Source organism: Heterocephalus glaber, unplaced genomic scaffold (genome assembly GCF_053883595.1).
Source record: "Heterocephalus glaber isolate CG9 unplaced genomic scaffold, H.glaber_assembly_v1.0 deba00001497, whole genome shotgun sequence".
NCBI lineage: Eukaryota > Metazoa > Chordata > Mammalia > Rodentia > Bathyergidae > Heterocephalus > Heterocephalus glaber.
In genome coordinates this window covers 71,599,256-71,626,306 of record NW_028258320.1, presented here as the reverse complement: position 1 = coordinate 71,626,306, position 27,051 = coordinate 71,599,256, and the positions used below count along the sequence as shown (strand labels likewise).

The 27,051-nt window shown below is 37.7% G+C and overlaps 1 protein-coding gene across 26 annotated transcripts in view; it reads left to right on the top strand.

Moving 5' to 3' along the window:
• Vti1a (vesicle transport through interaction with t-SNAREs 1A) overlaps nucleotides 1-27,051 on the top strand; it is a 416,873-nt gene that overhangs the window by 14,394 nt on the left and 375,428 nt on the right. For all 26 annotated transcript variants that reach the window (XR_001183052.3, XM_087185699.1, XM_004838935.4 and 23 more), the window contains exons 2-3: nucleotides 1,488-1,546; nucleotides 7,621-7,731. Coding sequence is in view for 25 of the 26 variants with exons in the window: in XM_087185699.1 (XP_087041825.1) it covers nucleotides 1,488-1,546; nucleotides 7,621-7,731 (170 nt within the window). In the remaining variant the exon portion in view is untranslated. The remainder of the gene's footprint in view (nucleotides 1-1,487; nucleotides 1,547-7,620; nucleotides 7,732-27,051) is intronic.

Below are 27,051 nucleotides of genomic sequence, written 5' to 3'. Positions count from 1 at the left end.
ACAGATCGTAGGAGTGTTTTCCATGGAATGATGGGGACAGGAGCAGGATGGCTGACTGACGGGATGGGACGTATAAGGGGAGAGGAGAAAGGGAAATGGTCGACCCTTCCTTTCAAGAAGATTGGCTGTGGATGAAGGAGAGAGATGTTAGTGGCAAAGGGGAAAACACGTCAAAGGTGGCCTTTTGGTTTTATTTTGTTAAGGAGAAAACTGATGCACATTGGTCCTGGAGGTCCCTGATACTGACCTTCCTAACAATGGAATGCCTTAAACAAAACATGATGTTCCTTCTGATATGTAAATATGTGATTTCACTCTCATTCAAGACGGGTTGTCTTAATTTGAATTCTATTCTATCACAAAGATACCATGCTCTTCTATAGCTCTGTGGAGATTTTAGAGAGATTACGATGTGCCAGAAGCATATATATTTGGAGTCATAAATTGAAATTTGAATCTGGCCTTATGTGGGTTTACCTTATTCATGGAGGGGAAAATCAAGCTGATTCTATTCCAAATGTGTGTTTGGAGTTTGGGAGAAATTTAGAGTATATTCGAAACACTTTGTGCATCAGCCCCGCTGCTCCCCACAGGTTGGAGGGAAGGAATTTGAGTGAGCAGAATCTAATGTTAATGTAATGGAATAATAATTCTTACTAAATAGTCCCACTTAGGATTGATTCTCTTTCTGAAGAACTTGCCAGCTAGTAGGTGTGCCCATTCTGAGCTTTGTGACTTTTCTAGACCATTATCTAGAAAAAGAAATTTGTTGGCACAAGAAACCAAACTATGACAAAGTCAAGTAAAACCTGCTGCAGTTATTTGGAACCAGAAACTCATCTCTTTCTCAGCTTTCTTCCTAAAGATGGCGACTCTAACTGTGGCTTTGGGTTTGAAATCAGTAGTCCAGACTTCAAATATTTCTTCGGTTATACCTTATTCTTTTTTTTTCCTTTTTTGGTACCAGAGATAGAACTCAGGACCTTGTGCTTGCAAGGTGGGTGGCAGTACCACTAAGCTAAATCCCTGGCCCTGTTATGCCTTATTCTTAATGTTACTGAAAATAAAATCTTTAAAGGATCGTAAGACCTTATCTGTTTTCGGAAGTGTTTTTTATATAAGATTAAAAATTACATTTGAAAATCAATGTTTCCCAGTTTATTAGTTATGACTTTGGAAATTCCTCAGGCCACCATTAAACCCACTAGTGTTGAAATATTCTCTCCTAAAAACAAAATCATTTTCAGCCTTTCTTAAAATATATGGCATCTCTTTACATTTAGGTACAACATAGGATTGTTTATTTCTAGATGTCCTAGATTTAATGGCTTAATGTGGTTTCTAACCTACCGAAGAATGATATGTTCATTTTGCCTTATATTCTCTAAGCTGATGGATCAGAAAGGAGAAGTGCATTTAAAAATTGACGTTTAAAAATATTAAGTTGACTTGTATCCTTAGCAATTCCTTGATATTGTTTGTTTCAGATGAGAAGAAACAAATGGTTGCAAATGTGGAGAAACAGCTTGAAGAGGCAAAAGAACTGGTACGTAGAGACTGACACGTCTATTTTGACACACAGTGCTTCAGGCCGATGCCTTCCTCTAGCCTTGTTATGCTTGTGGAAAGGTGAAACATTACTAATGTTTTTTTTTTAATTGAAGGAAATTTAATAGCTTCTTGAGATTTTATTCTTCATAGTAAAGGGGATTCATTAAATGTCAACCTCTAATTTTTATTCCTTCATAATACTTTTCATAAGAGTGCTACATAGCTGATGCTGGGTGAAGACATACTAGGTGCCATACACTATGGTTAGCATATTACTTGCTTTATAGTATTAAACTTTCTTGAAAGGCTTGCAAGACAAGTACTGTTTGTCAGAAACTCTGAAGGGTCTGAGGCTGTCCCCTATGTACAAGCTGAGTTGCCATAGTTTTACAGATGGTTGTAGAAGTCAGACAAAAAGACTCATTTTACCCACAGGAAATGCAGCTCCCAGAGCTTCAGCCTGCTTGCATCAGTTCCTGAGCCCCAGTTGCCACAGAAGTGATGCAAGCCTAGTTGTGTGCTGACACGAGTAGAATTCCTTACAGGAGAGGAGAGGAGCGCAGACCCTGGTAATAAGCAAATCTGCTTTGTCCCAGAGGGACGTGTTATTTCTTCCTTCAGAATTGCTTCCTGTGAACAGAACTTGAAAACTGGCCTGCACAGAGTAGCTAGAAGCTCGCATTCTTGGCATTCCCAGCAGGCCATGTAGGAGCACGAGAGAACCAGGCCAGTGCGATTCCTAAAACTTGTCACTGTTATCTTGTAGATGGGGCCTGAGACTTAAAGAGATTAAATAATTTACTGAGGTCCCACACCCTGATAAGTGGTACAGTAAGGTTTTATACCTAAATAGGCTAAAGTCAGAGCTATAGCTTACCCACTACTTTTTCATAGACATAAGCTTATAAATAGGGAGCAAAAAAGAGGGTGAAAAGTATTGTGTCCCAGTTTTGGCTCAGAAACCAAGTATTCCAAGTGGGATTCAGTTTGTTACTGTGCATTATGGTCCCCATTGAGTGTATTGTGGCTTTTCTAAATACTGAAGGGTACTTAGTGGTCTTCCTCTAGTACTACCCACTGATAGACTTAGGACAGTTCCAAACTGTTCATGTTAATTAGTGTTCCTTGGTCAAAGATCCTAGGAAACTAGAGCTTTAACAGAACTAGGAGTTGAGGCTCCTTATTGAATGTTTTTTCCAGAACCTTGTTGGGCCTTTAGATAGTTCAAGGACATTATGAGTCTCTAAGAAGGAACTCTAGAGGGCAACTAGCATTTCCCAAGCTTACCAAGCAGTATTTGTTGCTATGACTATACCTGAGGGCTGCGGCTTTGGGGAGCCTTGAGGAGTAGGCACTTCTTTATTGCACATAGACATTTCCTCTGTATTTTCCAACGCGAAGGCTTGGGCCCACAGAGCTGCTGCTCCAACTTCTCTGTTACTGGTTCTTTTCTAGGCATCAGATGCTGTCTGAGCCCTGTAAGGTCTACTGTTGTGCCCTGGTGGCTGCTGCCACTGTCTTTACCTTGGCAGCTTCACCTCCCTTTCCATGACTTCTAATATTTCCTCTCTTTGGAAAGTTTCCTTTAAAAAAAATGCTTTCCTCCTTACTTTCTTTTCTTTTTATATCAAACTGCTTCTCTCATGCTTCTTGGTTTTCATGTACAAAGACTGACTTTTAGGTTCCTGAGCAGCCAATCAGGACGCTTCTTCTCTCTGGTTGGCAGGGTAATCGCAAATAGTGCAACTGCTCAGTATTTTAGATCCTGAGTTGACTCATCACATTGTCGTGAGTCTAGTAGCAGCTTTTCACTCTCAAATTTGTTTTGATTTGTTTGCCTTCTACTGGAGACATTGTGTTTATTTTGTGATGATAAACAGCTGGTGTTCTGACAGCCAAGGTTTTACTATAACAAGAAGTATAGAACGTAGCTTCCCCCTCGTGCAGCTTATGGTCATCTTTTATTACTAATTGTAGAGTTTTGTCTAAGATACATATTTCTATCTGTTTAATATGATCAGAACAAGTTCAAATCCGGCCTGGGCAACATAGTGACTTAGCAAGATCCTGCATTAAAAAAAAAATTAAACTTACAAATTGGCTAGGGACATGGCTCAGTGCTAAAGCCCTGGATTCAATCTTCAGTAGCCCAAAAAACAACACAATCTCTGGATGATTTATTTAGTTTTGACAACTCCTTGGTAAAGACACCATTTATTATGTTATATACTGCCTTTTTGATGAGGACTCTTTGACTGTCAGAGTTAATTGTGTCTCTGCTGAGCAGTCGGTTTGTATTAATCTGCTAGTCACTGGAGCATCTTACAGTTATCATGTCTTCCACTCTTCCTGGCCACATGAATGTTGTGACAGCATAGAACACATACATGTTACCCGGTTTCATTTGTTTGTTGTATGTTTGCTTTTTTATTTCTTCCCTACTTTTAATCTTATTTGAAATGCCCTTGTAAGATGTCTTAAACAAAGAATGTGCTTAACTCTCAGACTTGGAGTTACATGTACTTATGCAGTTATTTGGATGGATCCTATTGGTCTTGTCAGAACTAAGTACTTACTGATGATTTCAGAGATGTGCTTGTAAGAATTACTGTAGGTAATGATTTAATTTATTGGTGATTCACACTTAGGTTGAGACATGCCGGTCATTATTTTTGTGCTTACTAGTACATGTTTGCTGTATATAACAACTGCATTCATCATGGGGGGTTGGTACATGTTCATATCTTAAATGCTTTTTCTTCCCCTTGCCCTTCCCTCTCTCCCCCTCCCTCCATATCTGAGTCCCCCTTCCCATTTGCAGAGGATCTACCTCCCAATTTTATAATATATGTCTCCTATTTTGCTTTTGAAATTATACTGTTGAGTTTCTCATATAAGAGAAGCCATGAGTTATTTGTACTTATGTGTCTGATTTATAGTGGTACTTCAGTTCACAAACTTGATTCTTTCCATAATTCTGGTCACAAAGCGAATTGGACAAGAACCGGATCATATTCAGTGATTAGGTTCAATGTTGACCTTATGGGAAAATTTGATTTGGTTTGTAACCAGAGTCATGGAAAGAATTAAGTTTGTGAACCGAGGTACCACTGTATTTCACTTAACATTATGGTCTCAGGTATATTCATTTTCCTACAAATGATTCAAAATTCCTGGCTTTTTATGGGTAAGTAGTATTCCCTAGTGTACAAACACCACATTTTCTTTATTCATCTGTTAATGGACATATAGGCTGCTTCCAAGATATAGCTATTTTGAATTGTGCTTCTGTAAACAAGGATGTGCATATATCACTGTAATATGATGTCTTTAAGTCTTTTGGGGAGATACTTAGAAGGAGAATAGCTGAGTTGAATGAAATTTCTAGTTTTAGGCTTTTGAGGAATTTCCATACTGATTTCCATAGTGGTTAGACTAGTTTTCATTCCTGTCAACAATGTTGAAGGGTTCCTTTTCCCCCCACAGCCTCGCCAGCATTTAGTTTTGATTTCTTGATAATGACCATTCTTTTTAGGATAAGATGGAATCTCATCGTTGTTTTAGTTTGCATTTTCTCATGAGCAGTGGAACTTTTTTCCACATATTTATTGACCATTTGTACTTCTGAGAAGTGTGCATTCATTTCAGTTGTCCATTTTTAAATTTTTTGGGGGGAATCTAATTTTTTTGAGTTCTTTATATATTCTAGATATTAGTTCTTTGTCTGAGGAGTGGCTGGCAAAAAATTTTCTCGTTCTATAGTTTACCTGTCCACTCTTGGTTATTTTCTTTGCTACAGAAGCTTTTTTATTTTGGTGTAATCCTACCTGTTGATTCTTGATTTTTTTTTTTTTTTTAATTTTTGGAGACAAGGTCTCAGTATATAGGTCAGACTGTCCTTGAATTCACTATGGAGTCCAGGCTGGCCTCGAAATCATGGTGATTCTCCTGCCTCAGCCTCCCAAATGCTGGATTACAGGCATGTACCCCCTTGTCCAGCTTTGATATTATTTCCTGTGTAGTTGGAGTTCTCTTCAAAAAATATTTACCTATGCTTAATGTCTTCAAGAGCTTTGCTTATCTTCCAACAGATTGTTTCTGTTTTGATATTGAGGTCTTTGGTCCATTTTGGTTCTATTTTAGTACGTGGCAAGAGGTTTGGGTCTAGTTTCAGTCTTCTGCATGTGGATAGCCAGTTTTCCCAGCAACCTCTGCTAAGGAGTCTCTCCTTCCTCCAGCATGGTTTTTGCCCCTTTGTCAAAAATCAAATGGCTAAATGTGCCTGGGGTTATTTCTGCACCCTCTACTGTGTTCCACTGATTTACAGAGACATGTTGATAATTTAAATGATTACTGTTTAAATCAAGACTAATCAAAATTTTCCTTTGCTTCTTATTAAAGTTGAGGTCTGTTAATTGAAATCTGATTTTCTTGTTTAGCTATATTCTATATTTGGTCTCTAACTCTGAACAGTAAGAGTTTTATTAGTGACAAATTTATATTGTTTACAGAAATAACTCATAAGAATGCTTTGAAAAGCAAAATACATTGGAACATTTTTGCATGTTGTGCTTATAAGACATGACCCCGGGCCAATTTGTCACTATTGGGTTTTTTTTGGTACTGGGGATTGAACTCAGGACCTTCTGCTTGCAAGGCAGGCGGCAGAACCACTGAGCTAAATCCCTGGCCCACTGTTGGTTTTTATTATTTATTTATTTATTTATTTATTTATTTATTTATTTATTTAGATACTGGGGGTCCAATTCAGGACCTTGTGTTTGCGAGAACCACCGAGCTAAATCCCCGGCCAGGTTTTTATTTTGAATGTCAAGTACAAATAAGCTACCTCTGTGACCTTGTATACTAGAGCTTGCCCTATTTCTTCATCATCAGTAATCATCATTACCACAGTTAGGATTAATCTACTGATGAAGAAAGAGACCTGTTCTAAGACTATTACAGGCGTTACCTCATTTAATCTTCACAGCTGCCCTAGGAAAGAGATACTGCTTTTAGAAATGAGAAGAATAAGACAGAGAGATGATAAGAACCCTGTTCAGTTTCCAGGGGTTAATTAAGTAGTGGAGCCCGTGATGTGAACACGGGAGTCTCACTGCAAAGCCATTATACTCTGAACCATTATACTTGTCTGTCAACATTGCCGCCCATTAAACTCTCTTGTGTTATATCCAAAGTGTTATATGAAGGGGTAGGGGAAAGGAAAGAAGGGAAAAGAAAAAATATGAGAAAAGGAAAAACATGGAAACAAAGTCTTTGTAAATAGGGAAGGGTGAAGGTGATGAAGGGAGAGCAGGGGAATGGGGAAAAAATAAGAACCAAGATACATCATGTAAAGGTACCAGTTCCCAATGATGAATATAACTGTATTGTATACCTAAAATGTACCAGTAAACTAAATGGAAAAAAAAAAAACCAAAGTGATTTTGATGACAGGTTGTTAAAAAGTGCCCCACTGTGATTTCAGTAAGTCATGTGTGATTTAGCATATTGTTGTATACGTGTAACTCCTTACCAATGTGGTCATAAAGTATAAGGAGTTAGGCTAGAGGTTGATAGCCTGTGTTGGTTGGTAGGAGGTTTTCCTAATCAGAAAAGTCCTCCAAAAGACTTCACCAGATGGCTAGGGGCTGGTGTAGCCACATGCCATGATGATTTGGCTTATCTTCCCATCATTCTGAGATTCCTGGTAGGAAGGCCAGACCAGGTTGGACTGAATTATCAAAGATGGGCTATTTCAAGGATATTGAAATCTAATTACTGAAAATGTTTGGATTAATATATATGTTTTGATAGAAATTCTTGGCAAAGTAAGGAGCTCAGCACTTTGTGTGTCTCTTGTCGAGTACTTGGTAACGACCTGTTGAATGGAACAAAAGATAAGCTCAGAAGTAGTCTCAGTATTGGTTGATCATGGGCAGTCAGCACCATGTGCCTGATTCCTCAAATATAAAATGAGGATTTGGAGCTAAATGCTTTCAGCTCCAAATGTTTGTCAAATAAAGAATAAGCATATGGTTTAAATCATGCTTTTTCTCTCCCTTCCAGCTTGAGCAGATGGATTTGGAAGTCAGAGAGATACCACCCCAAAGTCGAGGAATGTACAGCAACAGAATGAGAAGCTACAAGCAAGAAATGGGAAAACTCGAAACAGATTTTGTAAGTTAAATTCCTTCCTCTGTCATACTTACTAATTTTTAAACTGAATTTTCACTTAGGTTTTGTGTTGTTTCCTCTTCGTGCCTTAATCATTGTTAAGTGCATAGTCTTCAGGTGCTGAACAAAAGAGAAGCAACATCTTTCATTATTTATGAATTCGAGACCTAATGGTTATAGAGATAGCTTTCAATGGAATTTAGGGTACGTTGGATTCATTATTCATAAATAGATCCAAATCATGTAGCCCTTTGGGTCTGGATAGTATTTATTGGTATTTAGCATTCATTAGAATTTCACAACCCTGTATCTGACTTTACAGAGTGTGCCGCCTGTAAGATGTGGTGTCCACGGAGGGACTTCAGGGGCCCAAATCTCCTGAGAGTATGTGGTCATTTTAGGATGCAAGTTTCTGTATGCATTTTTTCCTGAAATAAACTCCTAGATTTATTCGGTCTGAAAAGGGACATATTATACCTCCATCAAAAAGATAAAAAAAACTACCTGCACTTTCAATTAATAATTTGAATAAGTGATCATTTATTTGATTATCCCATGAGAACATTTGGCTTTTACTTCCTATATATCTGGCTTTCAACTCTACCCACTTTATAGCAAATTAAAAAATATAAATTTCTTTTTCAGTACTGGGGTCAAAAAAATATAAATTTAAAGGTGTAATGTTAATATTGCTAGTAATTAAAGTAGAAAGAACACAACTAAGAAAATCTCACTTTTGGTTATATATCTAAAAGAGTATAAAACAGTCTTAAAGGGTTATTTACACATTCATGTTTATAGCAGCATTTTCACACTACTAAAGAGGTGGAAGCAATCTGTGTGTCCATTGGTAGGTGAACTGGCTAAAGAAAATATCTCTACATACATATCTCTACATACAATGGAATATTGTTTCGCCTTCAAAAAGGAAACTCTGACACATGCTATAACATGGATGAACTTTGAGAACATTGTACTAAAGGAAATGAGTCAGTCACAAAGACAAATGCTTCCCGAGTTCGATCCCTGGTACCAAAACAAAACAAAACAAAGACAAATGCTTTATAATTCCACTTACATGAGGTATCAGGAGCAGCCAAGTTCAGAAAAACAAAGTAGAATGGTAATTACCAAGGACAGGGGAGAGGAGAGAGAAAACAGTTGTTTAATGGACATAGAATTTCAATTTCACAAGATGAAAAATCCTGTCGAGCAGCTAAACAATGTGAATATATTTAACATGACTAAACTGTACACTTAAAAATGGTGAAGATGGGGGTCAGGGATTTATTTACCTCAGTGGTTCCATCACCTGCCTCACAAGTGCAAGGTCCCGAGTTCAATCCCTCGTACCAAAAAAAAAAAAAAGGTAAAGATGGGAAATTTTATGTCGTATGTATTTTATAATTAAAAGTAGAAGTTTTAAGGATACAGATAAAAAATATAAAAACGCTGCTAGTAGTAAAAGGATAAAGAAAATTAATTCAAATGGTAGCTAACTGCTCTTATATAGGTTAGTGTAGGAAATTAGGATTTCAGTAAATAAATTTCATGTAAGTCACAGGAACAAAAAGACACAGTGAGAAAGACCTGAGCCTTACCCGTGACTGGCAGATGTCATGTGCTGCCACATAAATCAGCTTCGTTTCTGAGTCTGGGCTTCAGTTTCATAAAGGAAGTTAAGGCCTTAGAAGGAAGGGTCTCCACGTGTCTGTTTCTCCCTGAGGTATTTTACGTGTGGAAACTGACTATACCTGCTAGGCTACCCGATACCTTTCTTTACCAGAACCTAGACATAGGGTGATTTGCAGTTACACATCTTTATTTAATATTTTAATGGGTATTTTCCTGAGAGGCTAAGATGGGCTGCCTTAGTTACTGTCTTAGTCAGCTTTCTGTCACTGTGATAAAATGTCTGAGATAACCAGCTTTAAGGAGGAAAGAATGATTTTGGCTCACAGTTTCAGAGGCTGCATTCCATAGTCATTTGGCTCTGTTTTTGGGCATCTTGGTGGGGAGTGTGGTGGAGCAAGTCTGCTCACTTCATGGCAGCCAGGAAACAGAGACCGGAAGGGGCTGCAGTTTCAGTGTCTCCTTCAAGGCCGCACCCCAGTGACCTCACTTCCTTCTACGAGCCTCCGCTCCCCAAGATTCCACCAGCTCCCAACAGTACCACAGACTGAGGATTCACCATGTGGGCCTTTGAAGGACATTTAAGATTCAAGTCATTAATGCCTATTAAACTGTGCTCTTATCAATAAAAAAATGGAATCCATTATGGGTTGAATTCAGAAGAGAAATGTAAATAATTAGTTTGTGTTCCATGAACCTGATGAAACTTTCTCTAACTTCTTTTGAGAGGATGGTTTCTCTCAGGAAGTGTGTGAGAAAGTTGGATTGATTTAAGAGTTTGATAACTCCAAGTTCATTTTATGGAATGCTTTTCCAAATACAGTATTTTTTTCTTCTGGGTTTTAGAAAAACTAAGTGTATTATATTAGTTTGCTGCCGCCCTCATAACAATGTACCACAGTCTCGGTACCTTAAACAACAGAAATTTGTTTTCTCACAATTCTGGAGGCTAAAAGTCCAAGGTCAAGGTGACTTCTTTCTGAGGCCTCTTCCTTTGGTGTGTAGGTAGCTCCTCTCTGTCTCTCACATAGTCTTCTGCGTGTATCTGTGTCCTAATTTTCTCTTCTTATAAGGACAATGTCGTTGAATTAAGGCCGAAATAATGTCCCCCTTTAAATGTAATTACCTCTTTGAAAACCCTGTCTGCAAGTACAGTCACATTCTCAAGACTAGGGGGACTAGGATGCCAACATATAAATTTAGAGGAGGCACAATTCAGCTCAGGGCACTGTTTCATTTTAATCTTTTCTTTTTAAGGTTTTTTCCAAAGTTAAATTATTTCTGTGGCTTATTATGTCATCTAACCCAATGTCCAATCTACTTTGTTTCCTAACGAGTTTAATATTGGGTAGAATCCTTTATTTTAGGTATTTGGAAATTGTATTCTTGGATAAGTATTCTTTTCTTTGCTATATTTTTTATTATAAAGAAAAATGGAAGCAACAACTATGAACTTAAAATTTAGGCTCTAGGCTTTTATTAAATATTTATGCATATACATGAGATACATATACTTATGCCTGTATAGTGTATGAGTATACCTCAAGAAACTGTATCTCCACAGCTTCTACTTTGTCAGGATACATCTTTCCCCACTAGCACTATGTCTATTGTGCAGTGATTTGTAGTTTACGAAGTATTTTAACACGCATGATTTCAATTCTGGTATGGAGAGCAGACAAGATGTGAATCACATCCATGACACAACCAGGGCTCAGGCTGATGACAGATCCCTCCAACAAGTCTTTCTTGAGTACTACAGTGTGCCAGACACTGTCCTAGGTGCTGGAATACATCACTGAACAAGATAAAGTTCTTACTCTTATGGAATTTAAATTCTGTTGGAGTAAAAAATATCTACTAGGGAATATACTAAACAAATAACCAAATACGCATAGATTATAACTAAAGAAAAATAAAGCAAGTAAGTGGATAAAGAATGACCACAAAGGTCACTGTGGCTATTTTTGTTAGGGTGTTTTCTGTAGCTTACAAGAGAGAAGAAGAGAGATATGTGGTTATGAAGGAGGCAGAAGAAAGAACTCTTATGGCATTGTAGGCTATAGTACTTGGCTTTTATTCTTGGTTGGCAAGAAACCACTAGAGGGCTGAGACAGGTTTTTGCTATGCTCCCCAGGCTGGTGGCAAACTCCTGGGCTCAAGTGTTTCTCTTGCCTCAGCCTCCTGAATAGCTGGGACTGCAGTCAAACACCACCATGCCTGGCTCTGTGAGTGGTCCTTTGACTCTTGTTTTATAGCTTTCCTCATTTTATCTTACCACATCACATGAGATATTTGAAAAGAGTTTACAAAATATTTATGTAATTCCCTTGACTTAATTATTTACTTTTTACATTTAATTCTTTTATTTTTAAAAGAAGTGGATACCTAGAAATACTGAATTTCAAGAAAAAGGAGCAGAGGTAGTCTTTCATCTCTCTCTGTGTATTGCAAATGAAGCAGTTCTTCTGTTCTCTTTGTGACAGCAAGACTTTTGGGAACACTTATTCCTGTGGAGAGAGGCAGAGGACAGTGCAGTACCTCATGGTCCACTTCCTTGCTTTTTCAGCCCCCTCTGCTGTGGCTGATCTTTATATGCCTGGATTCTGTAGACTTCTCCACTTCCTCCACTCTTCTTCAGTGCCCTCTCAGCCACTCCTATGGGTTCAATGACCATATCTATAGGAACCTATAGTTCCAGTGCAGATCTCTTCACACCTCTAGATTGCTATTTCTTATTCCTTACTGGACACCTCTATGTGAGAGACTCTTAGGCAGTGTTATGGTTTATATCTAGATGTTTCCCCAAACCTTCATGCATTTATAGGTTGGGCTTTGGGGAATAAGTGGATCATGGGTGCATGATACTGGATTAGCCCACTGATTGGTTTAGCATAGTTTTGGGTGTGGCTGAATGGATTAACTGAAGACAGAAGGCCTACCCTGGGTGTAGGTGGCACCAACCAATAGGCTTGTAGCCTTAATGGATTCAAAGAGAAAGACTTGCTGCTTCCCGCCTACCCGCCATGGACTGTTTCTCCTCTGCCCTGTTCCTCTGCCATGCTGCCTTGTCTTGGAGCTAGCTGACTCTGGACTGAAACTTCTGCAAACTGTGAGCTAAAAATAAACCTTTCCTCCTTTAACTTGTGGATGTTGGGTATTTTGTCTCAACAAGGAGAAAGTAACTAAGACTGGCAGTAACACTCAGTTTCTATATGAACCAGTCACTTCAGAGTTATCTCTAATTTTTCCTTCTCCATAACATTCCATAACTAATTGGTCACTAAGTATTAGCAGTCTTATCACTTAAATATCTCACACATTCATTTCTACTACTGGAAGCCGCTGTAGTTTCTCCATCTGAGTGATTATCAGTCTTTTCTACTCTGCTCTTCTTCTATGAGTGTCACTCGGGCAGCACATTTGTTACATTCTGACTATCCAAGTGTTGCTCAGGTGTCATTTAAAGCAGTCGATTCTTGTATTGAATAAATTTGATTAAATTTTTGTTTTTATATTTTCTGTAATAAAAATCAACAGAAAATATGCATTTTTTGATCATCCTGTATTTAAATAATTGGACTAGTAAGTGGTTAATCTCTTCTATTGTAGTGATATTTTATTTCTATGCTTGATATTGTAGCTCCTATGTTGTTGAAAAGATTTTAGCATTTTCCTTAAGAAACAGTGTATCTCAATCTTTTTTTTTTTTTAAATCACCCTCTGAGGCAGCTATTCTATTCCATTCCTTTTTCCCCCATGCTAGGGATCCAACCTAGGGCCTCGCACATGCTAGGGAAGTGGCTCATCACTGAACAATATCCCCAGCCCAGATATTTTTTTTTTTCCTTAAGCATCCTTCTCTTCCCCTGATGAAATTTTAATATCACAGGTATACTTTGTATTTATGCTTCTGTGTATCATGACTCTTTGGAGAGCTACACAGCTTTGCAATAGCTAAGATTTCTCATCTTCCAATTTTTGCTTGTGTGGGTATGACACTGACCTTGTGTCAGAGAATGCCGAGCTTCATGCAGTTGGTTGGAGGACATCCCTGCAGATCAGACCGGTGCCCTCGGGCTTACAGGTAAGCTTTGTTAGGACCTGTCCTATCTGTAATTAAGGTGTGGCTCCATAGTGCTCTCCCTCTGTTTAGTGGGGATTTTGTCTTCCTGTGCTGAGTAAGCTGGGTAATCACCAGAATCTTCATCTAATGCATAGTTGCTAACACTTGTTCTCTGTAAGACCTCACCAGGTCTCACCCCCTGTGTATGCAAATTTATCTCCAGCCACAGGCTCCTGGGGACTGTGTTGTAGATTGCTGGAGCTCCTTCTCTGTGTGGCTGCCTTTTTGCCTTATGCTGCTGGATTTCACTCACCTCAGCAGTACTGAGCTCGAGTATCTGCTTCCTAAGTTCAGCCATGTGTTGTCTTCCATTTGGCCTCTAACTCCATGTGCTACAACCTGAGAACTGAACCTCTGGTCAGAGAGCCGAGGCCACTGTGTGATAATTTCATGTTTCTCTTCTCCAAGGGATTGCAGTCCTATGCTACCTGTTGTCTGACTTTTAAAACAATTGCTTCACACATTTTATCCATTTTTTATTGTTCATTGTTTAAAGCTGGAGAGTAGTCTGGTGTCTTACTGTGCCATAACTGGAAATGAAAGCCCAGCATGGTTTAATGTTCAGTTCCTCAGTGTATAATCATATGGATAATCTGAAAGTGAAAAAAGTAATACAGTGTTTACAGTGACCTATCATAGAATTTAATTTGTAAATGGCTAAATACCTATTTAAAAGGTTTTTAAAAATTCAGGCTGAAATCTCTGATTGTGATTGTGAGAGGTTAAGCGATGGTAACATTCATCTTTATGTTCCATTTATGCTGGGAACTCTTGTTATTCCTGATGGTTCTCTTTGTTTGCCTGATTCCATTTTTCTTGATTTGGGGCCTCTTCTAGCCTACTATTGTTCATCTTTGGCTTACTGTAGTCATCTTAGGAGAATTGGCTCCAGAAGAGTTCAGATCCAGTCACAACTTTTAGGTGAGGAAGTGGAGCAGAGGGAGACCAAACAACTTAACCTTGAAGTTGCAGAGGTGTTTAGGGACAGGGGCAGAACCAAATAAGCTAAGCACCCATTTTCATGTTCTGTTCGTGATCCTTTGCAGTCTCCCCTCTGCAACTCCAAGTTTTCATACCAGGCCATTTAATAACCTGTTTGTATATTAGAATTCAAGTATTTTAGATGTTGTTTTCTTCTCTCTTTTTATCCAGTATTGGTATGAGGTTTGCCAGGGCTTGGTCATGTCAGGATGTTCCAGGGAAATGAACCAGTCGGAAGGGAGAGAAAAAAAGAAAAAAGAAAAAAAACTAGAGTTGAGGATTTTTTTCCAAGTTTAAGATTATTGTTTTTTTCTTAAAAAGAGAAGTCAAAAAAATTACAACCTTTGTACTTACACAAATAAGAGCAACAACCAAACCTTAAATATATGCAAAATGTTTGACCAAGGGTCAGTGATAGAAAAAGAAAGGAACAAGTAGGCAGTGCACCAGGATAAGGTAACAAAGGTTATGAAGACTGGGTGTGATAAATGCTTTTCACATCGCTGATACTGTACTGTGTGCTGTGATGCTAGCACCATCTTGTGGTTGAGTTTTGTGGTTGCATGTTTCTTTTTTTTTTTTTTTTTCTGTGACAAAGCTGAACTTCCTTTAAGACACATACACATACAGGGAAGGGTGGAGGATTAGATTGCAATGAATGATAGAACTGGAGCTTTCTAGCCCCAGTCTCAAGTTCACTTCTGTCCCAGGTCAGTGGTGCCAGAATGCTGCCCTTTTCCTGTTTGGCAGGCTATGTGATGTGATTGTTAGACCAGCTCCTAGCGCAGAGCTGTCTACATCAGAGAATGGCACTTCTATTGACAGTCTCAGCAGTGAGGCTGAACGGTCCTAGAAATCCAACTACCTGCGGACTACTGGAGCTGGTCCCTTAGGTCAGGGTTCAAAGGATGTTGTGGAACAGCGTGAAGCTTTTACTGCCACTACCTGCAGTCTCTTTACAGGTGAATGGACAGCTTGAGTATCTGAGTGAAGTCAGTTCCCATCTTCGTCTTCTTCTTTTTTAATTCTGAGACTACAGGGGTTTGAATGAGGAAGAGAATTTAAATTTTGATTTTTATTGGAAGATCAAGAACTTGGTGCTTCTGTTTACATTTTATCTTTCCCATACTTGTGACTTCCTGGGATGTACTTCTGTTTCTGTAGAAGACGTAGAAAATCATGAAAACATGTCTAGAGGTTTAGGTAGTCTTGGTGGTACTATGTGGTAATTACAGCATCAGCTAATCCTTTCTGCAGAAATAAAGCCAGACTGGTCAGAGCCATCTCAGAAAATTCCTTTTGGCATATACACTTAATTAACACCCTTGTCATTTAAAAAATTGCACTTGTTTGATTCTGTGTGCTAATATCTGCTCATTACAAAATATTCTGAAATAAAACTAGAAAGAATAAGAAATCATTTTAGCCTTACCAGTATAGAACTACATTTTGTAGGAGCCAGGTGTGGGAATGCACCTCTGTAATCCTAGCACTCAAGAGGCTGAGGCAGGAGGATTGCTGCAAGCTTGAGGCCAGCCTAGCCTACATAGTGAGTTCAAAGCCAGCCTGAACTACATAGCAAGACATTGTCTCAAAAGAAAAACAACAACAACAACAAAAAAAAACAACTACATTTTACACTCTCATTTGTTTCCTTCCAATCTCTTCTTTGCCTATTTTTTGGGTAATTTATTCTATGTAATAATGATGTTACTTGGTCCACATAGTTTCATTTTTTTAAACAAAAGTTCTAACCTTTGTATTTTTCATTTCTATAAATTCTTGATCATTTTAGGGATACATATTTCATTCAATGATGTTAACCTTTTGTGGAATCCTAATATATATCCATTTATTCCTTCCATAATTTATTGTGCTTCAGTGACTATATTTGAACAGAATTATTTAATCAGGATCGTTTCTAAGAAGGTGGGTTACCAAGTCAAAGGGTATCAATAGTGTTATAGCTTTAATAAAATATGCCTGGGCCTACATTTTTACCATGGCTCATCATACCACTGTTGTCCCTTCTCCATATTTTCTCTGTGTTACAATATGATTTAAGAGATAAAAATTACGGGTAGACCAGGGCTGAGTACATTACATGCCTTACTCATTTAATACTCGAACAATTACTTTAAAAGATTGTCATTATCTCTGATTATGAGGAGTTTTGAAGACTCTGGAATTAAATATAACTGAGATTTCTTATTCTAAGATACTCTTCCATGGAAGATACAGTGATGTTGGTAAAGTTAGCAGATATGCATGGCTCTCTGTATGATCTAATCCTGACTTCATTCTACATTTTAAATATTTCTTAATCAGAAATTGAAGAATATTTCTTTTAGTTATTTGGATATAATTATGATCTTTAAGGAGGTGTTATATTTATCTGAAGGTATTATATATCTAAAGTCCATATACGCACACACTGTTTTCCTTATTTGCACTCACTTTTCTTCAGAAAATGGTTTTGCATTGCTAAGGCCCTACTAGGTAAAGCCGATAGAGAGAAATCACCATGGAGTTGGCCTCCTTTGTTTGTAAAAGTCTCATTTTTTGGCTTTTTCCTTGGTAAGTCTACTCACAGAGGCTGCGTAATTTCAAAGGCCAACACAGGAAGTAGACAAAGTTGATAAGAAAAAGATCAAACACCTAAGCTTAGCTGTAGTCGCTGCCTTCTGGGCGTTGATCTGGACTCACTGATCCCCTCATCCGGGAACCTGTAAAAGGCTCACATTCAGTCTTTTCCCTACCATGTAAACTTGAATGAAGCAGCATTATGTGTTAAATATTTCATGGTTGGTTTCATGTGCTGAACTTGAGGTTGGCCTTAATAGATTTTTTTTACTCTAGAAGTGCTGACACTTTCTTCCAGTGTGACTGGTTTTATGAGGACTGGTTGGGACTTGAGACCATTGCCTTTTGCTACAGTAGAGTTCTATGACCAGTAAAAATAACTTCCAGATCCACTGAAATCATGGCAAAGTTGAAGTGTGTACTGATAGAGATATATGTGTGTATGTATATATATATATATATATATATATATATATATATATATATGCACCTATACCATTCATGTTTGTGTAAACTTTCTGAAATATACCATTAGATTCCAAATCAGATTTTGCAGTTTAATTGAATATTTTTTTGCAATTTAATTGAAAAACAATGTTTTCTCATTATTGGAACTAAAGTTATAGTGTTACTTAATGATGAAAGGACTAAATTTTTGTTGTAACTTTGTAGTATTCTAGTGGTTTGGGTTTTCTTAGTAGATAAAGGTATTTTTCAGAGGCAAGTTGCTTAATATATATGCAATTTATTAGTTTTATTATAGTTATCTCCATTGTAATCCCTATGAAAAGACTTAACAAATTATCACACATGTTTCTGTTCTTTGTCTTACCTAGGAGTTAAAGAGAAAAGATGCAGAGGAGTAAGATTTTGAAAGATTAAGTATAAACCTGTGACAAATTCAGCTTTATTGTCAGTCACTAGATGGCACTATTTATTTGCAGAGTGCGATTTTTAAAAAAGAAAACTGTGGTAACTGAAATTACTGCCTCATGAATAAAATATTTCTGATGGGATTTGCATTTCTATGTTGGCTGAAGACACTGTGTTGAATGTTTTATTAACCAGCCCAGTGCAACTGTCAGCCTATTAAAGAGATCCAATGGTCCCTGTTTAGATAAATAAACTAAATAAATCCAATTCGTCAAATTGTGTTCTTGGCTGTTTATTTTCCATTCTTTTGATGTACAGTTTATTTAAAGTTAAAGCCACATCGGTTTAAAAATTAATGGGAAAATGTTATTTGGTGTTTGGAACATGAAGAAGCTAATTGCCATAGTCAAAAAGCCAGCTCTGTTTTCATGTTAAATTGTTTGCTCATAAATAGTAAACTTTTTACCAGTAGCTTATAAACTGTCCCATGGTCAAAAATTGTCTGATAGTCTACAAATATATTGCCAGAGATTATGCTGTCAGTATTTGAGGAACCTCTGTTTAATTTCCCTAGGAAAAGTACTGTGTACTTTTACTTGGTTTTTGCCTTCGAGTCATTTCCATTTTTCATGTATGGTATACTATTCCTTGGAAAGAAAAGTACTATAACTAAGTGATTTTTTTTCCCTTTTGGTTTTGTTTTGTTTTTTGAGCCTCACTATGTAGTTCAGGCTGGCCCTGCACTCACTGTGTAGCCCAGGGTGGCCTCCAACTTGAGGTGATCCTCCTGCCTCTGCTTCCCAAGTGCCAGGATTATAGGCCTGGGCCACCTTGCTGGCCCCTAATTGATTTTTAAATGAAATTCCATTTACAAAAGCATTCACTCTCCTGGTGAATGTCAAACATTAAAGGGAGGTAGTGACACTGGGATAGTGATGTTGCTGGAGGAACCAAAGGCCTTGAGGTGGTGCCTTCATGCAGAACCAGTGAACACAAGTTCACTGTCTTCTTACTGGCTGATGTTCTAGGGCCCTTGGAACTACAGTTGTATAATGTAACACCACCGACTGAACTCACTTAGGCCCTAGGGCTACAATATTGGAACAAAGTATGTCAGGTTTGTGCTTTGCTAAAGTAGAGTTCAGGTTAGCAACTTGAAATGATACATCATGGTTCTAACTTCTCTGTTTTTTTCTGCAAATCTTTACTTTCTTTTTTTTCTCCCATTCTTACTGTGTTTTATATAGTTTTACATTCATGAGATTCAGAGCAAAACTTAAAATGAGTTAGTTTGACTTAGTAATAGCTATTAGGAACATTCAGCTCGTTTTGATGAAAGCTGAGCCAGTTCTGATCTTTAGAGTGCAGGTTTTTATACTGTGTAATAGTAGTTGAAGAGTTTTGCTCTGTCAACTATTTTAAGCTTTCCCGTATAAGAAGTTGAAGTGGTACTACATTAGATTTGGCCAGGTAATTTGCTGTTGATTCAGGTCCTCATAAATGTAGAAGAGATTGGACTGGATACACAGCTGGTTTCATTTTTTTGCTTAGGTTGTTTGGTTTAACTTTGTGTCCTTTAGTTACTAAAACTGGAAAAATTATATGTGAGTAAAAATAAATAACAAATGTGGAGTCACAGTCCTTTTGGCTTTTCTTTCATGGAGTTCATCAGATCGTCGTTTAAGTGCCTTTGCTAGAAATGCCTCTAAAATGCTTTATTGTGGTCACATTAGGAAACCCCAGGAAATGTGCCCCCATCCTTGGTGCGTTTAATTAATTCTTCCCAGTCCTCGTGTCTTTGTAAATGTACAAAACCTGCTACAAGTCCAACTCCAACACAGAAGATTCTAAGGAAATATCTAAATTTTCTCATTCTCCATTTGGTTTTGTTAAATATTGCTTAAAGCTTGTTATCACTGTCTTAGACTTAGAGATCTACTGCAAAATGGAGATTTATTGGTTATGAAGCATGTGATATGTAATCACATTTCTAAAGTGGAGAGGGAACGTCAGATTTTATTCTTTGGAAAGTCACATTTCATGGAACTGGCCTTGGTGTGAAATGTTTAATTACAGAAATGAAACATACTTCTTGAACTGTGTTTTGTGCTTACGAACGAGGATCCCCCCCCCTTTCCCCCCCTTTTTTGCAGTACCAGGGATCGAACTTAACTTGGAAGGCAGATGCGGTGCCACTGAGCTGAGTCCTGGCCCAAGGGTTCCCTTTCCTAACGTCTGCTGAGTTTTCTGACTCTCCTGACTTGTTTAATGGGACAGTGTATCATTGCATATTGAGCAAGTAACATTTTTTGTTTTGTTGCTTCCTTATTTTGATAAACCCAGTTTACAAATAAATTTCAATTGAAGAATATACATAGTTGTCTTATTTATGGAGATCTTTGATATGTTAAAGTAAGATTTAGAAAGGAGAGAGTTACTATCTCCATGGCTAGAATCTTACAGATGTATGATTTTCACTTCAATGAAGTTTAAAATTTTTTTTCTACTTCTTAAAAAAACTGTGGTTAAGTACTATATATTCCAAATATTATCTGATCTAGGGTGTCTATTTGAAGGCTTTATTTACATGGAAATTTTGTTGTGTATTTGCTAGAAATGGTTAATTCCTTGTTTTTCTAATACTGTATTGTCTGAACCGAATTTGGCTATGGCCCACTTTTCCAAGAGGGCAAGTATCAAATGGTGAGAAAAGCCCAGGGACTGTAGCCCTGAGACCTTGAACATGTGTCACATTCATTCTGTACTTCAGTTTCCTGATCTGCAAATCTAGATTGTGGTATAAGCCTTGCCCACCTAAGGGGGAAGTACAAGGGCTCAGTGAGATAATAAATATGAAAATACTTTGAGAGCTACCCTAATTTTAGTCACTGACTTTCCTGTGCACAAATAATCATCCTATAATGAAAGAATTTAGAGGTTAAAGTATCCCAAAGTCAGAAGATTCCTTAAGTACCCTAAAAACATAAACCATTTTCCTCACTGTTTCAGTGGGCGCTTATACAAAGGGTAGATACATGAAATCTCCCATCTCATTCCCAGATGTGACCTTCTAAGTAGTATTGCTTTTGTTCGCTAGCGTGTTTTGTTTGTAAAAGACATCTTAGAAATTAATCTATGGTAGTAGCAAGCAAGGTTTCTCCTTGGCCTTGTGATAGTAGAATCAGAATTGAAGGGAGAGGAATTATGATGCTATATATTACTTTATGTTCTTTTATTATATGCATTATATACTATTTAGAGTTGTATTTGCACTGAGTTTTTATCTGGAATTCAGAACACACATTGAATTCCTTTGGCTTTTCTTCCCATCCCTTCTCTAGTTCCTGCTGACTGACACTTCCCTGAAACTGTCAGAAGTTGCTGTCTTGAGTAGGCCAGACCTTGCCTAACATGAGGAGAGACAGACAGGATCTGTTAAATATTGTCATTGATATCAACAGAGTTGACTGTAACACACCCAAGACAACAGCTAAGTAGCCTTCTGATTTAGAGATTGCACGTATTCTGAGAATTTGGGAATTTGGTCCAGAATATGCCCACATATATATAGCAATCTAACAGGCAAGTAGAAATAATATGATGGAACTAAGATGATTTAAATCAGGTTATCACTAGTAAAACAAATATTACTGAAATAACTTCAAGTGTTCCTTAGAACACTTTCAAGCTGGTATTGTTTCTATTCACTTCATAGAATTAGTTTTCATTTTGGTGCTTTTCAACAGTTGGTGGTTGTTTAGTATCAGTTACTACAAACAACTCTGTATTTAGTATCTATTATGCACCTAGCATTGTACAAGGAATCAATAGATGGATCAACATATTTTTCAGGGAGCTCAAAGCCTTAAAAATTATAATAGTGTGGTAAGTGCAATGTGGAGCTCCCGACGGGACAGTGTGTGAAAACGGGCACCTGACCTAGGTGTGAGTGAAGGAAGTGGGGGTAGTGGGGAGGGCCCTCTAGGGAGTGTTGTCCAGACTGAGATTTGCAGGGCAGGAGGAATTGCGAGAAGCAGGGTCTAGTCAGGCTGAAGGGAACAGCATGCACAAAGGCAGCTGGGTAAGTGCAGAGCAGGAGCTCCGGACGTGGTGAAGGGCAGAAGCCGGGAAGGGCGGGAGTGTTTAAAACGGCTCCGGGTATAAAGTGCGCGGTGGAGGTGTGGCTCAGTGGTAGAGCACTGGCTGAGCTTGTGCAAGGCCCAGGATTCCATCCTTGGCACCTAAGAAAAATACACATGATGCTAGGGCCTTGGATCCCAAACTTCGCTGCACAGTAGAACCCGAAGATTATTTTAAAACTTAATATCCAGATTCTACTCCGAGACAGCGTGATTTAATTGATGTGGGCTGTGACTTAAGCACCAGGAGGTTTTGATATCGTGGTTTTGTTGTGTTTTTATGTTTTAAATAGAGCTCTTCACAGGATTCTCTGTGCAGAAGAGTTGGGGAACTGTGAGCCACAGTGCAGGAGGCTGAGCCAGAAACCCGGGCAGAGCTTACAGGGTGCTAAGGAGCTGCGGAAAGGGCACACGTGCTGGGTGATCGGCGGCTTTAGATACTCAATGAGCGCTTCCAACAGCGAAGCTGTCTTTCCCATGAGTTGTAGGGCCATGTATTTTTATTTTTTAACTTTCAAATTTAATATTATTTTAAATAAAAATTTTGAAGTTGGCAAAATCCATTGTTTTACATTTCCTACATTCATATCAAATTACTTTAAAAATTAATTTTCTTTTGATACAAAGTTAGGTATTATGATGGGCTTTAGTTGGGGGAAATACAGAAGCCGTGCATAAATAATTTCTCCCTAGGTGGCAAAACAAATACTTTAAATTTTCACTTGAGCTTAGAACAACACAAAGTAAAAACCCTCAGATTTTCATTAAACACTGACTGTGTCTTTGACCTCCTACCTTAAGTCGGTGCCAATACAGTATCTTCATGTTTATTTTTTATTTTTAAAGTTGCTGTTTCAACTGCTTTGGAAGTAGGTCCATAATTAATCTTGTAAGGGGATAAATATGAGAGTTTTTAAATTCTTTTCTAGTTGTATATTATATATGCTATTTCTTGGATTTAGTAGGAAAAATGTATATTTATACACACACACACACACAATCACATACATAGACACTTTTTTCTTCCCCCTCCCATGAAGTCTTGCAACTTAATGCTGTACAAGAATTGTCAAGAAATTGCTGGTAATCTCTAATCAGAGAAAAGAAGTACAGATGAGGTGGATAAATAAGATTCTGCTATGGCCAACATCTTCATTGATCTTAACAGAGTTGTTCTTTGCCTCCCCTGTGTCTGTATTTTCTCTTGGCAGTAAGCCGAGTGAATTTGGAACAGAAAGAAAGAGAAAATCTACTTGTTTCCAAATGATGATAACTGTGCACTGGTGTGGGAAATAACTCAACTTGGTAGTAGAATTACTAGAGGATTTCTTATCTCTTGTTTAGTTACAAAATTAATGTTCCTTTTGTGAAAAATTTCTAACTTAACATTACCCATAGCTTATGATATTAAATTAAATCTTATGATCATAATATCAAATGATATTGAAATAACTTTGGGATTATTTCTTTTTAAAAATTTTTTATTAGTACATGTTTATGATACATAATGAATACATCATGGCGAGTCAATATATATATATATATCTTAGTCCTTTTTACTTCTTTCTTTCCTCTCTTCCCCTCCTCCCTCCATCCCTAGATAACTTCTGGGCTCTTTCTAAATAGTATTTAATCAGAAATGATGCAGATTAGAAAAAATACAATCGTGTGTCTTAAGCAGTTGCTATTTTACAATCTGTTATCTCTTATAACAAAATAATTATTTTTTAACATGGCATGTGGATTAAAGAGTTGTGGTTTATAGTATTTTACTGTAGACTTTGAATTAGGAGAGATTGTCCCCAAGAAAGTGTGCAATTTAAAATTTTTATCATGTAAATTTACTTATTTTCAACTAATTGTTTTACCCTGAGGTAGATTCTAAAGAAATAATCTTTTTGTCTGTGTGTGTCCAGAGATAGAGATTTGGGGTAAAGTTGTTGCGAGTGTTTTTTATATCTGAGAGGGTTTCTGTCTTCCTACTTTGTTCAGAGATTGTCCAAGTTGTAAAATCGTGCTTTCTAATTCAAGAGGAAAATGACCATAGATGGCACTGTGGTTCACACTGATATTAAAATATGCCATATTGTGGTATTTTCTGAGAGAAAATTCCAAGACCTAGTTCATTTAAGATGATTCCTTTGAATAAAGATCTTACTTTTCACTCTGAGGAGTTCATTTAACCCAGCAAAATTAGAAATACTGACTGCATTTTTTAAATATTGGCATATTTTATAATGGATTATGAACAGCTATATTTTTTATGCTCTTGATAATGTCTTTCGAAATTAGGTGTGTTTTAATACTGTCTCTGGAATCATTTTCCACAAGGGTAGCACACTTCCTGAAAGTGAAGATTAAAGTACACAGGCATGTATGCTTCTCCTTCTTGTCTCCCAGAAAGTGCCATTGAAACCCCGCCACCAAATTAGGGCATTTCGTCTTTTGAGTTCTGTCAGGACTGGGGCTAAACAACTGTCACTGGAAAATGACAAGAGTTACCAACCGCAGGGAAAAAAAGAGAAAAGAAGCAGGAATGGGGAAAACAAATGCCTCAGAGAAAGGGGAGTAGCACTGGGTGCACTCCAGCAGGTGCGGATGCTGGCAGCAACACCCTCGGGTGCAGGCTCCTTGGTGTGCTGCAGCCTACCTGCTCCTGCTAGATCCACATACTTTCCATGGCTTTTTGGAATCTAGGCAGTACTGAGAAATATCTCGGAGTACAGGTGGATGTTGTCATTAAATTCAAATTTGCCTAAGGAATTTTAACAGTCTTCCAATGAAAGATCTATAAAGATCTACTCTGCTCAGTGTTACTGTCACGTGCAAATAGGATCCCCGCAGCGAGGAATATTAACTCAATTATATGTGTGTACTGCATGTTGTATGCATTTCTGCCTTCACAGATACTTTGGTAAGGTCGGGATACTTACCTCTTACTCCCATAACTGAACTCTGCTAGTAACAAACATTCTCACTGGTCTAGAACAGAGCTTCTCAACCTCAGCAAGACTGAACTTCAGGTGGGTGATTCTTTGTCATGAGGCTACCCTGTGGCTTGTACTTGAGCCTTCTATGTGCAGTCCTGACGATCCAAAAATATCTCTAGATATCCCAAGGGTTTCTTTGGGGGCAAATTTATCCCTGACTGAGAACCACTCAGTCTAGATTGATTGCTGACAGTACTTTAGACAGAGGGAGAGAAAGAGGGAGGCAGGAGAGAGAGAGGAAGCAAATTAACGATCAAGGGACTCTCACAGGCTAGATACCATGTTGTATTGCATTTATCCTTCATAGCCACTTTATAATTCAGGCACGAGCATATGTAGAGCTAAGACATTTTCTTAAGGTCTCATCATTTGAATCCAAGGCTTCAAGTCAAATCTAGCTGACTTTAAATCTCAAATCGTACTGCTCTATATCATTTATCTTCACAGTGTTGCTAAAGTGTCTGTGAGATGCAGTGTGTGGAGTTTAAAGACAACTCGGCCCACTAACCCACCTGCATTTATTTTAGCTTGGCTTCAAGCCAAGAGAAGCAGCAGGACCTAGTGAGGAGCACTCTGGATGAGGGGTAGGAGTTCTGGCTTTAGGTGCCAACTGTGATACTGAGGCTGTGTGCCCTTGGGCAAATCGCTGTGTCTCAGTTTCTTCAGTTCTAAAATGCATGGGTTAACGTCATGTTCTCGAAGGCCATCGAGCTCTGTTGTTTTGATGATGTTGAGAATTGGAGTATTTGGCATTTCGAGACTAGTGTAAGTTTTCATGTTGCTTTAAAATTACCCTATATACAGTTTAAAACAATCAGTGAGACCTTTGGCTCAACTTAATCTATTAGTCTCATATTGATAGTTCTATATTTTCGCAGTCCCCAAACCATTATCTCCTTGATAAAGTCTTTTCTAATTATCTTTCCAATAATGATAGATTTTCTTTCTACTCACCTTGGCACTTATGTATGTAACTTGTACCAACTAACACACTTTTTCCATGTCAGAAGTGAAATGATTTTACTTGGTTGTATTTTATTACTCCAACCAATTATAAGATCTTTAAGAGGAGAATGGGTTTTCTTCTTTGTTTTCTGAAGTATTTAATATGTGTTGTATGTAATAGGTCTTCAGTAAGTACCGACTTAGTTCATTGTAAGACCAAGAATTTATAATATTAAATAAACTTTTTTGAAGAAAAAACATCTATGATAAGCGATAGGCCCACAACATGTAAGTTTTCCAATCAAAAAGCTGTATGTTGTATGAATTATTCTTTGAGCACCTTTCTATTTAACTTCAGTGGAACAAAATAGTAATGCCATATTGTACAGTGTTTGTCTTCTCTTCCTTTTAAAATTCCCGGACCTGGAAATTAAGATGTTTTAAGCATGAGGTTTTCTGAAATGCACCATTGAGTCCATCTTTTCAGAAGTAGCCATGTGTAGGAAAATGTGACATGTTCATTGCCAGAGAAGAATTGATAAATACGATTTGATGTAGTATTTCAGCAAACATTTCTATAACTTTTTGACATTTTCCTGTAGTCCCTATTTACCTTATCAATAGTTACAGTGACATATGATTGTCAACTTTTTATATTAAGACCAAACTAATAAATTAAACATGTTATGTTTATATCTGATAAAGGCTGACGTTTTGGAAGGGTGTTGAAATATACTGACAGGTCCTGTTCATAAGCTTCTTTGGTATAAGTATGCAGATGACATCTTTAGATATTGTTTGTACACATGCTGATAGACAGAAAGCATTGACAATGTAACAAATGGAAATGTCAACCTCACAGTTTAACCTTTCTGTGTAGAAAAAGATGTTAGTTTTCAGTTACATGTATCTTTTAACTTTATTTCAAAGTTTTTGTTATTTTTTAGCCTGTTATCATTTTTGTTTCAGGTACCACTAAAAGCAGCTGTTGCAGTAAGATTTGCACTCAAGAGCTCTCTTTTCTGTGGAGCACCCACTTAAATGATTGCAAATG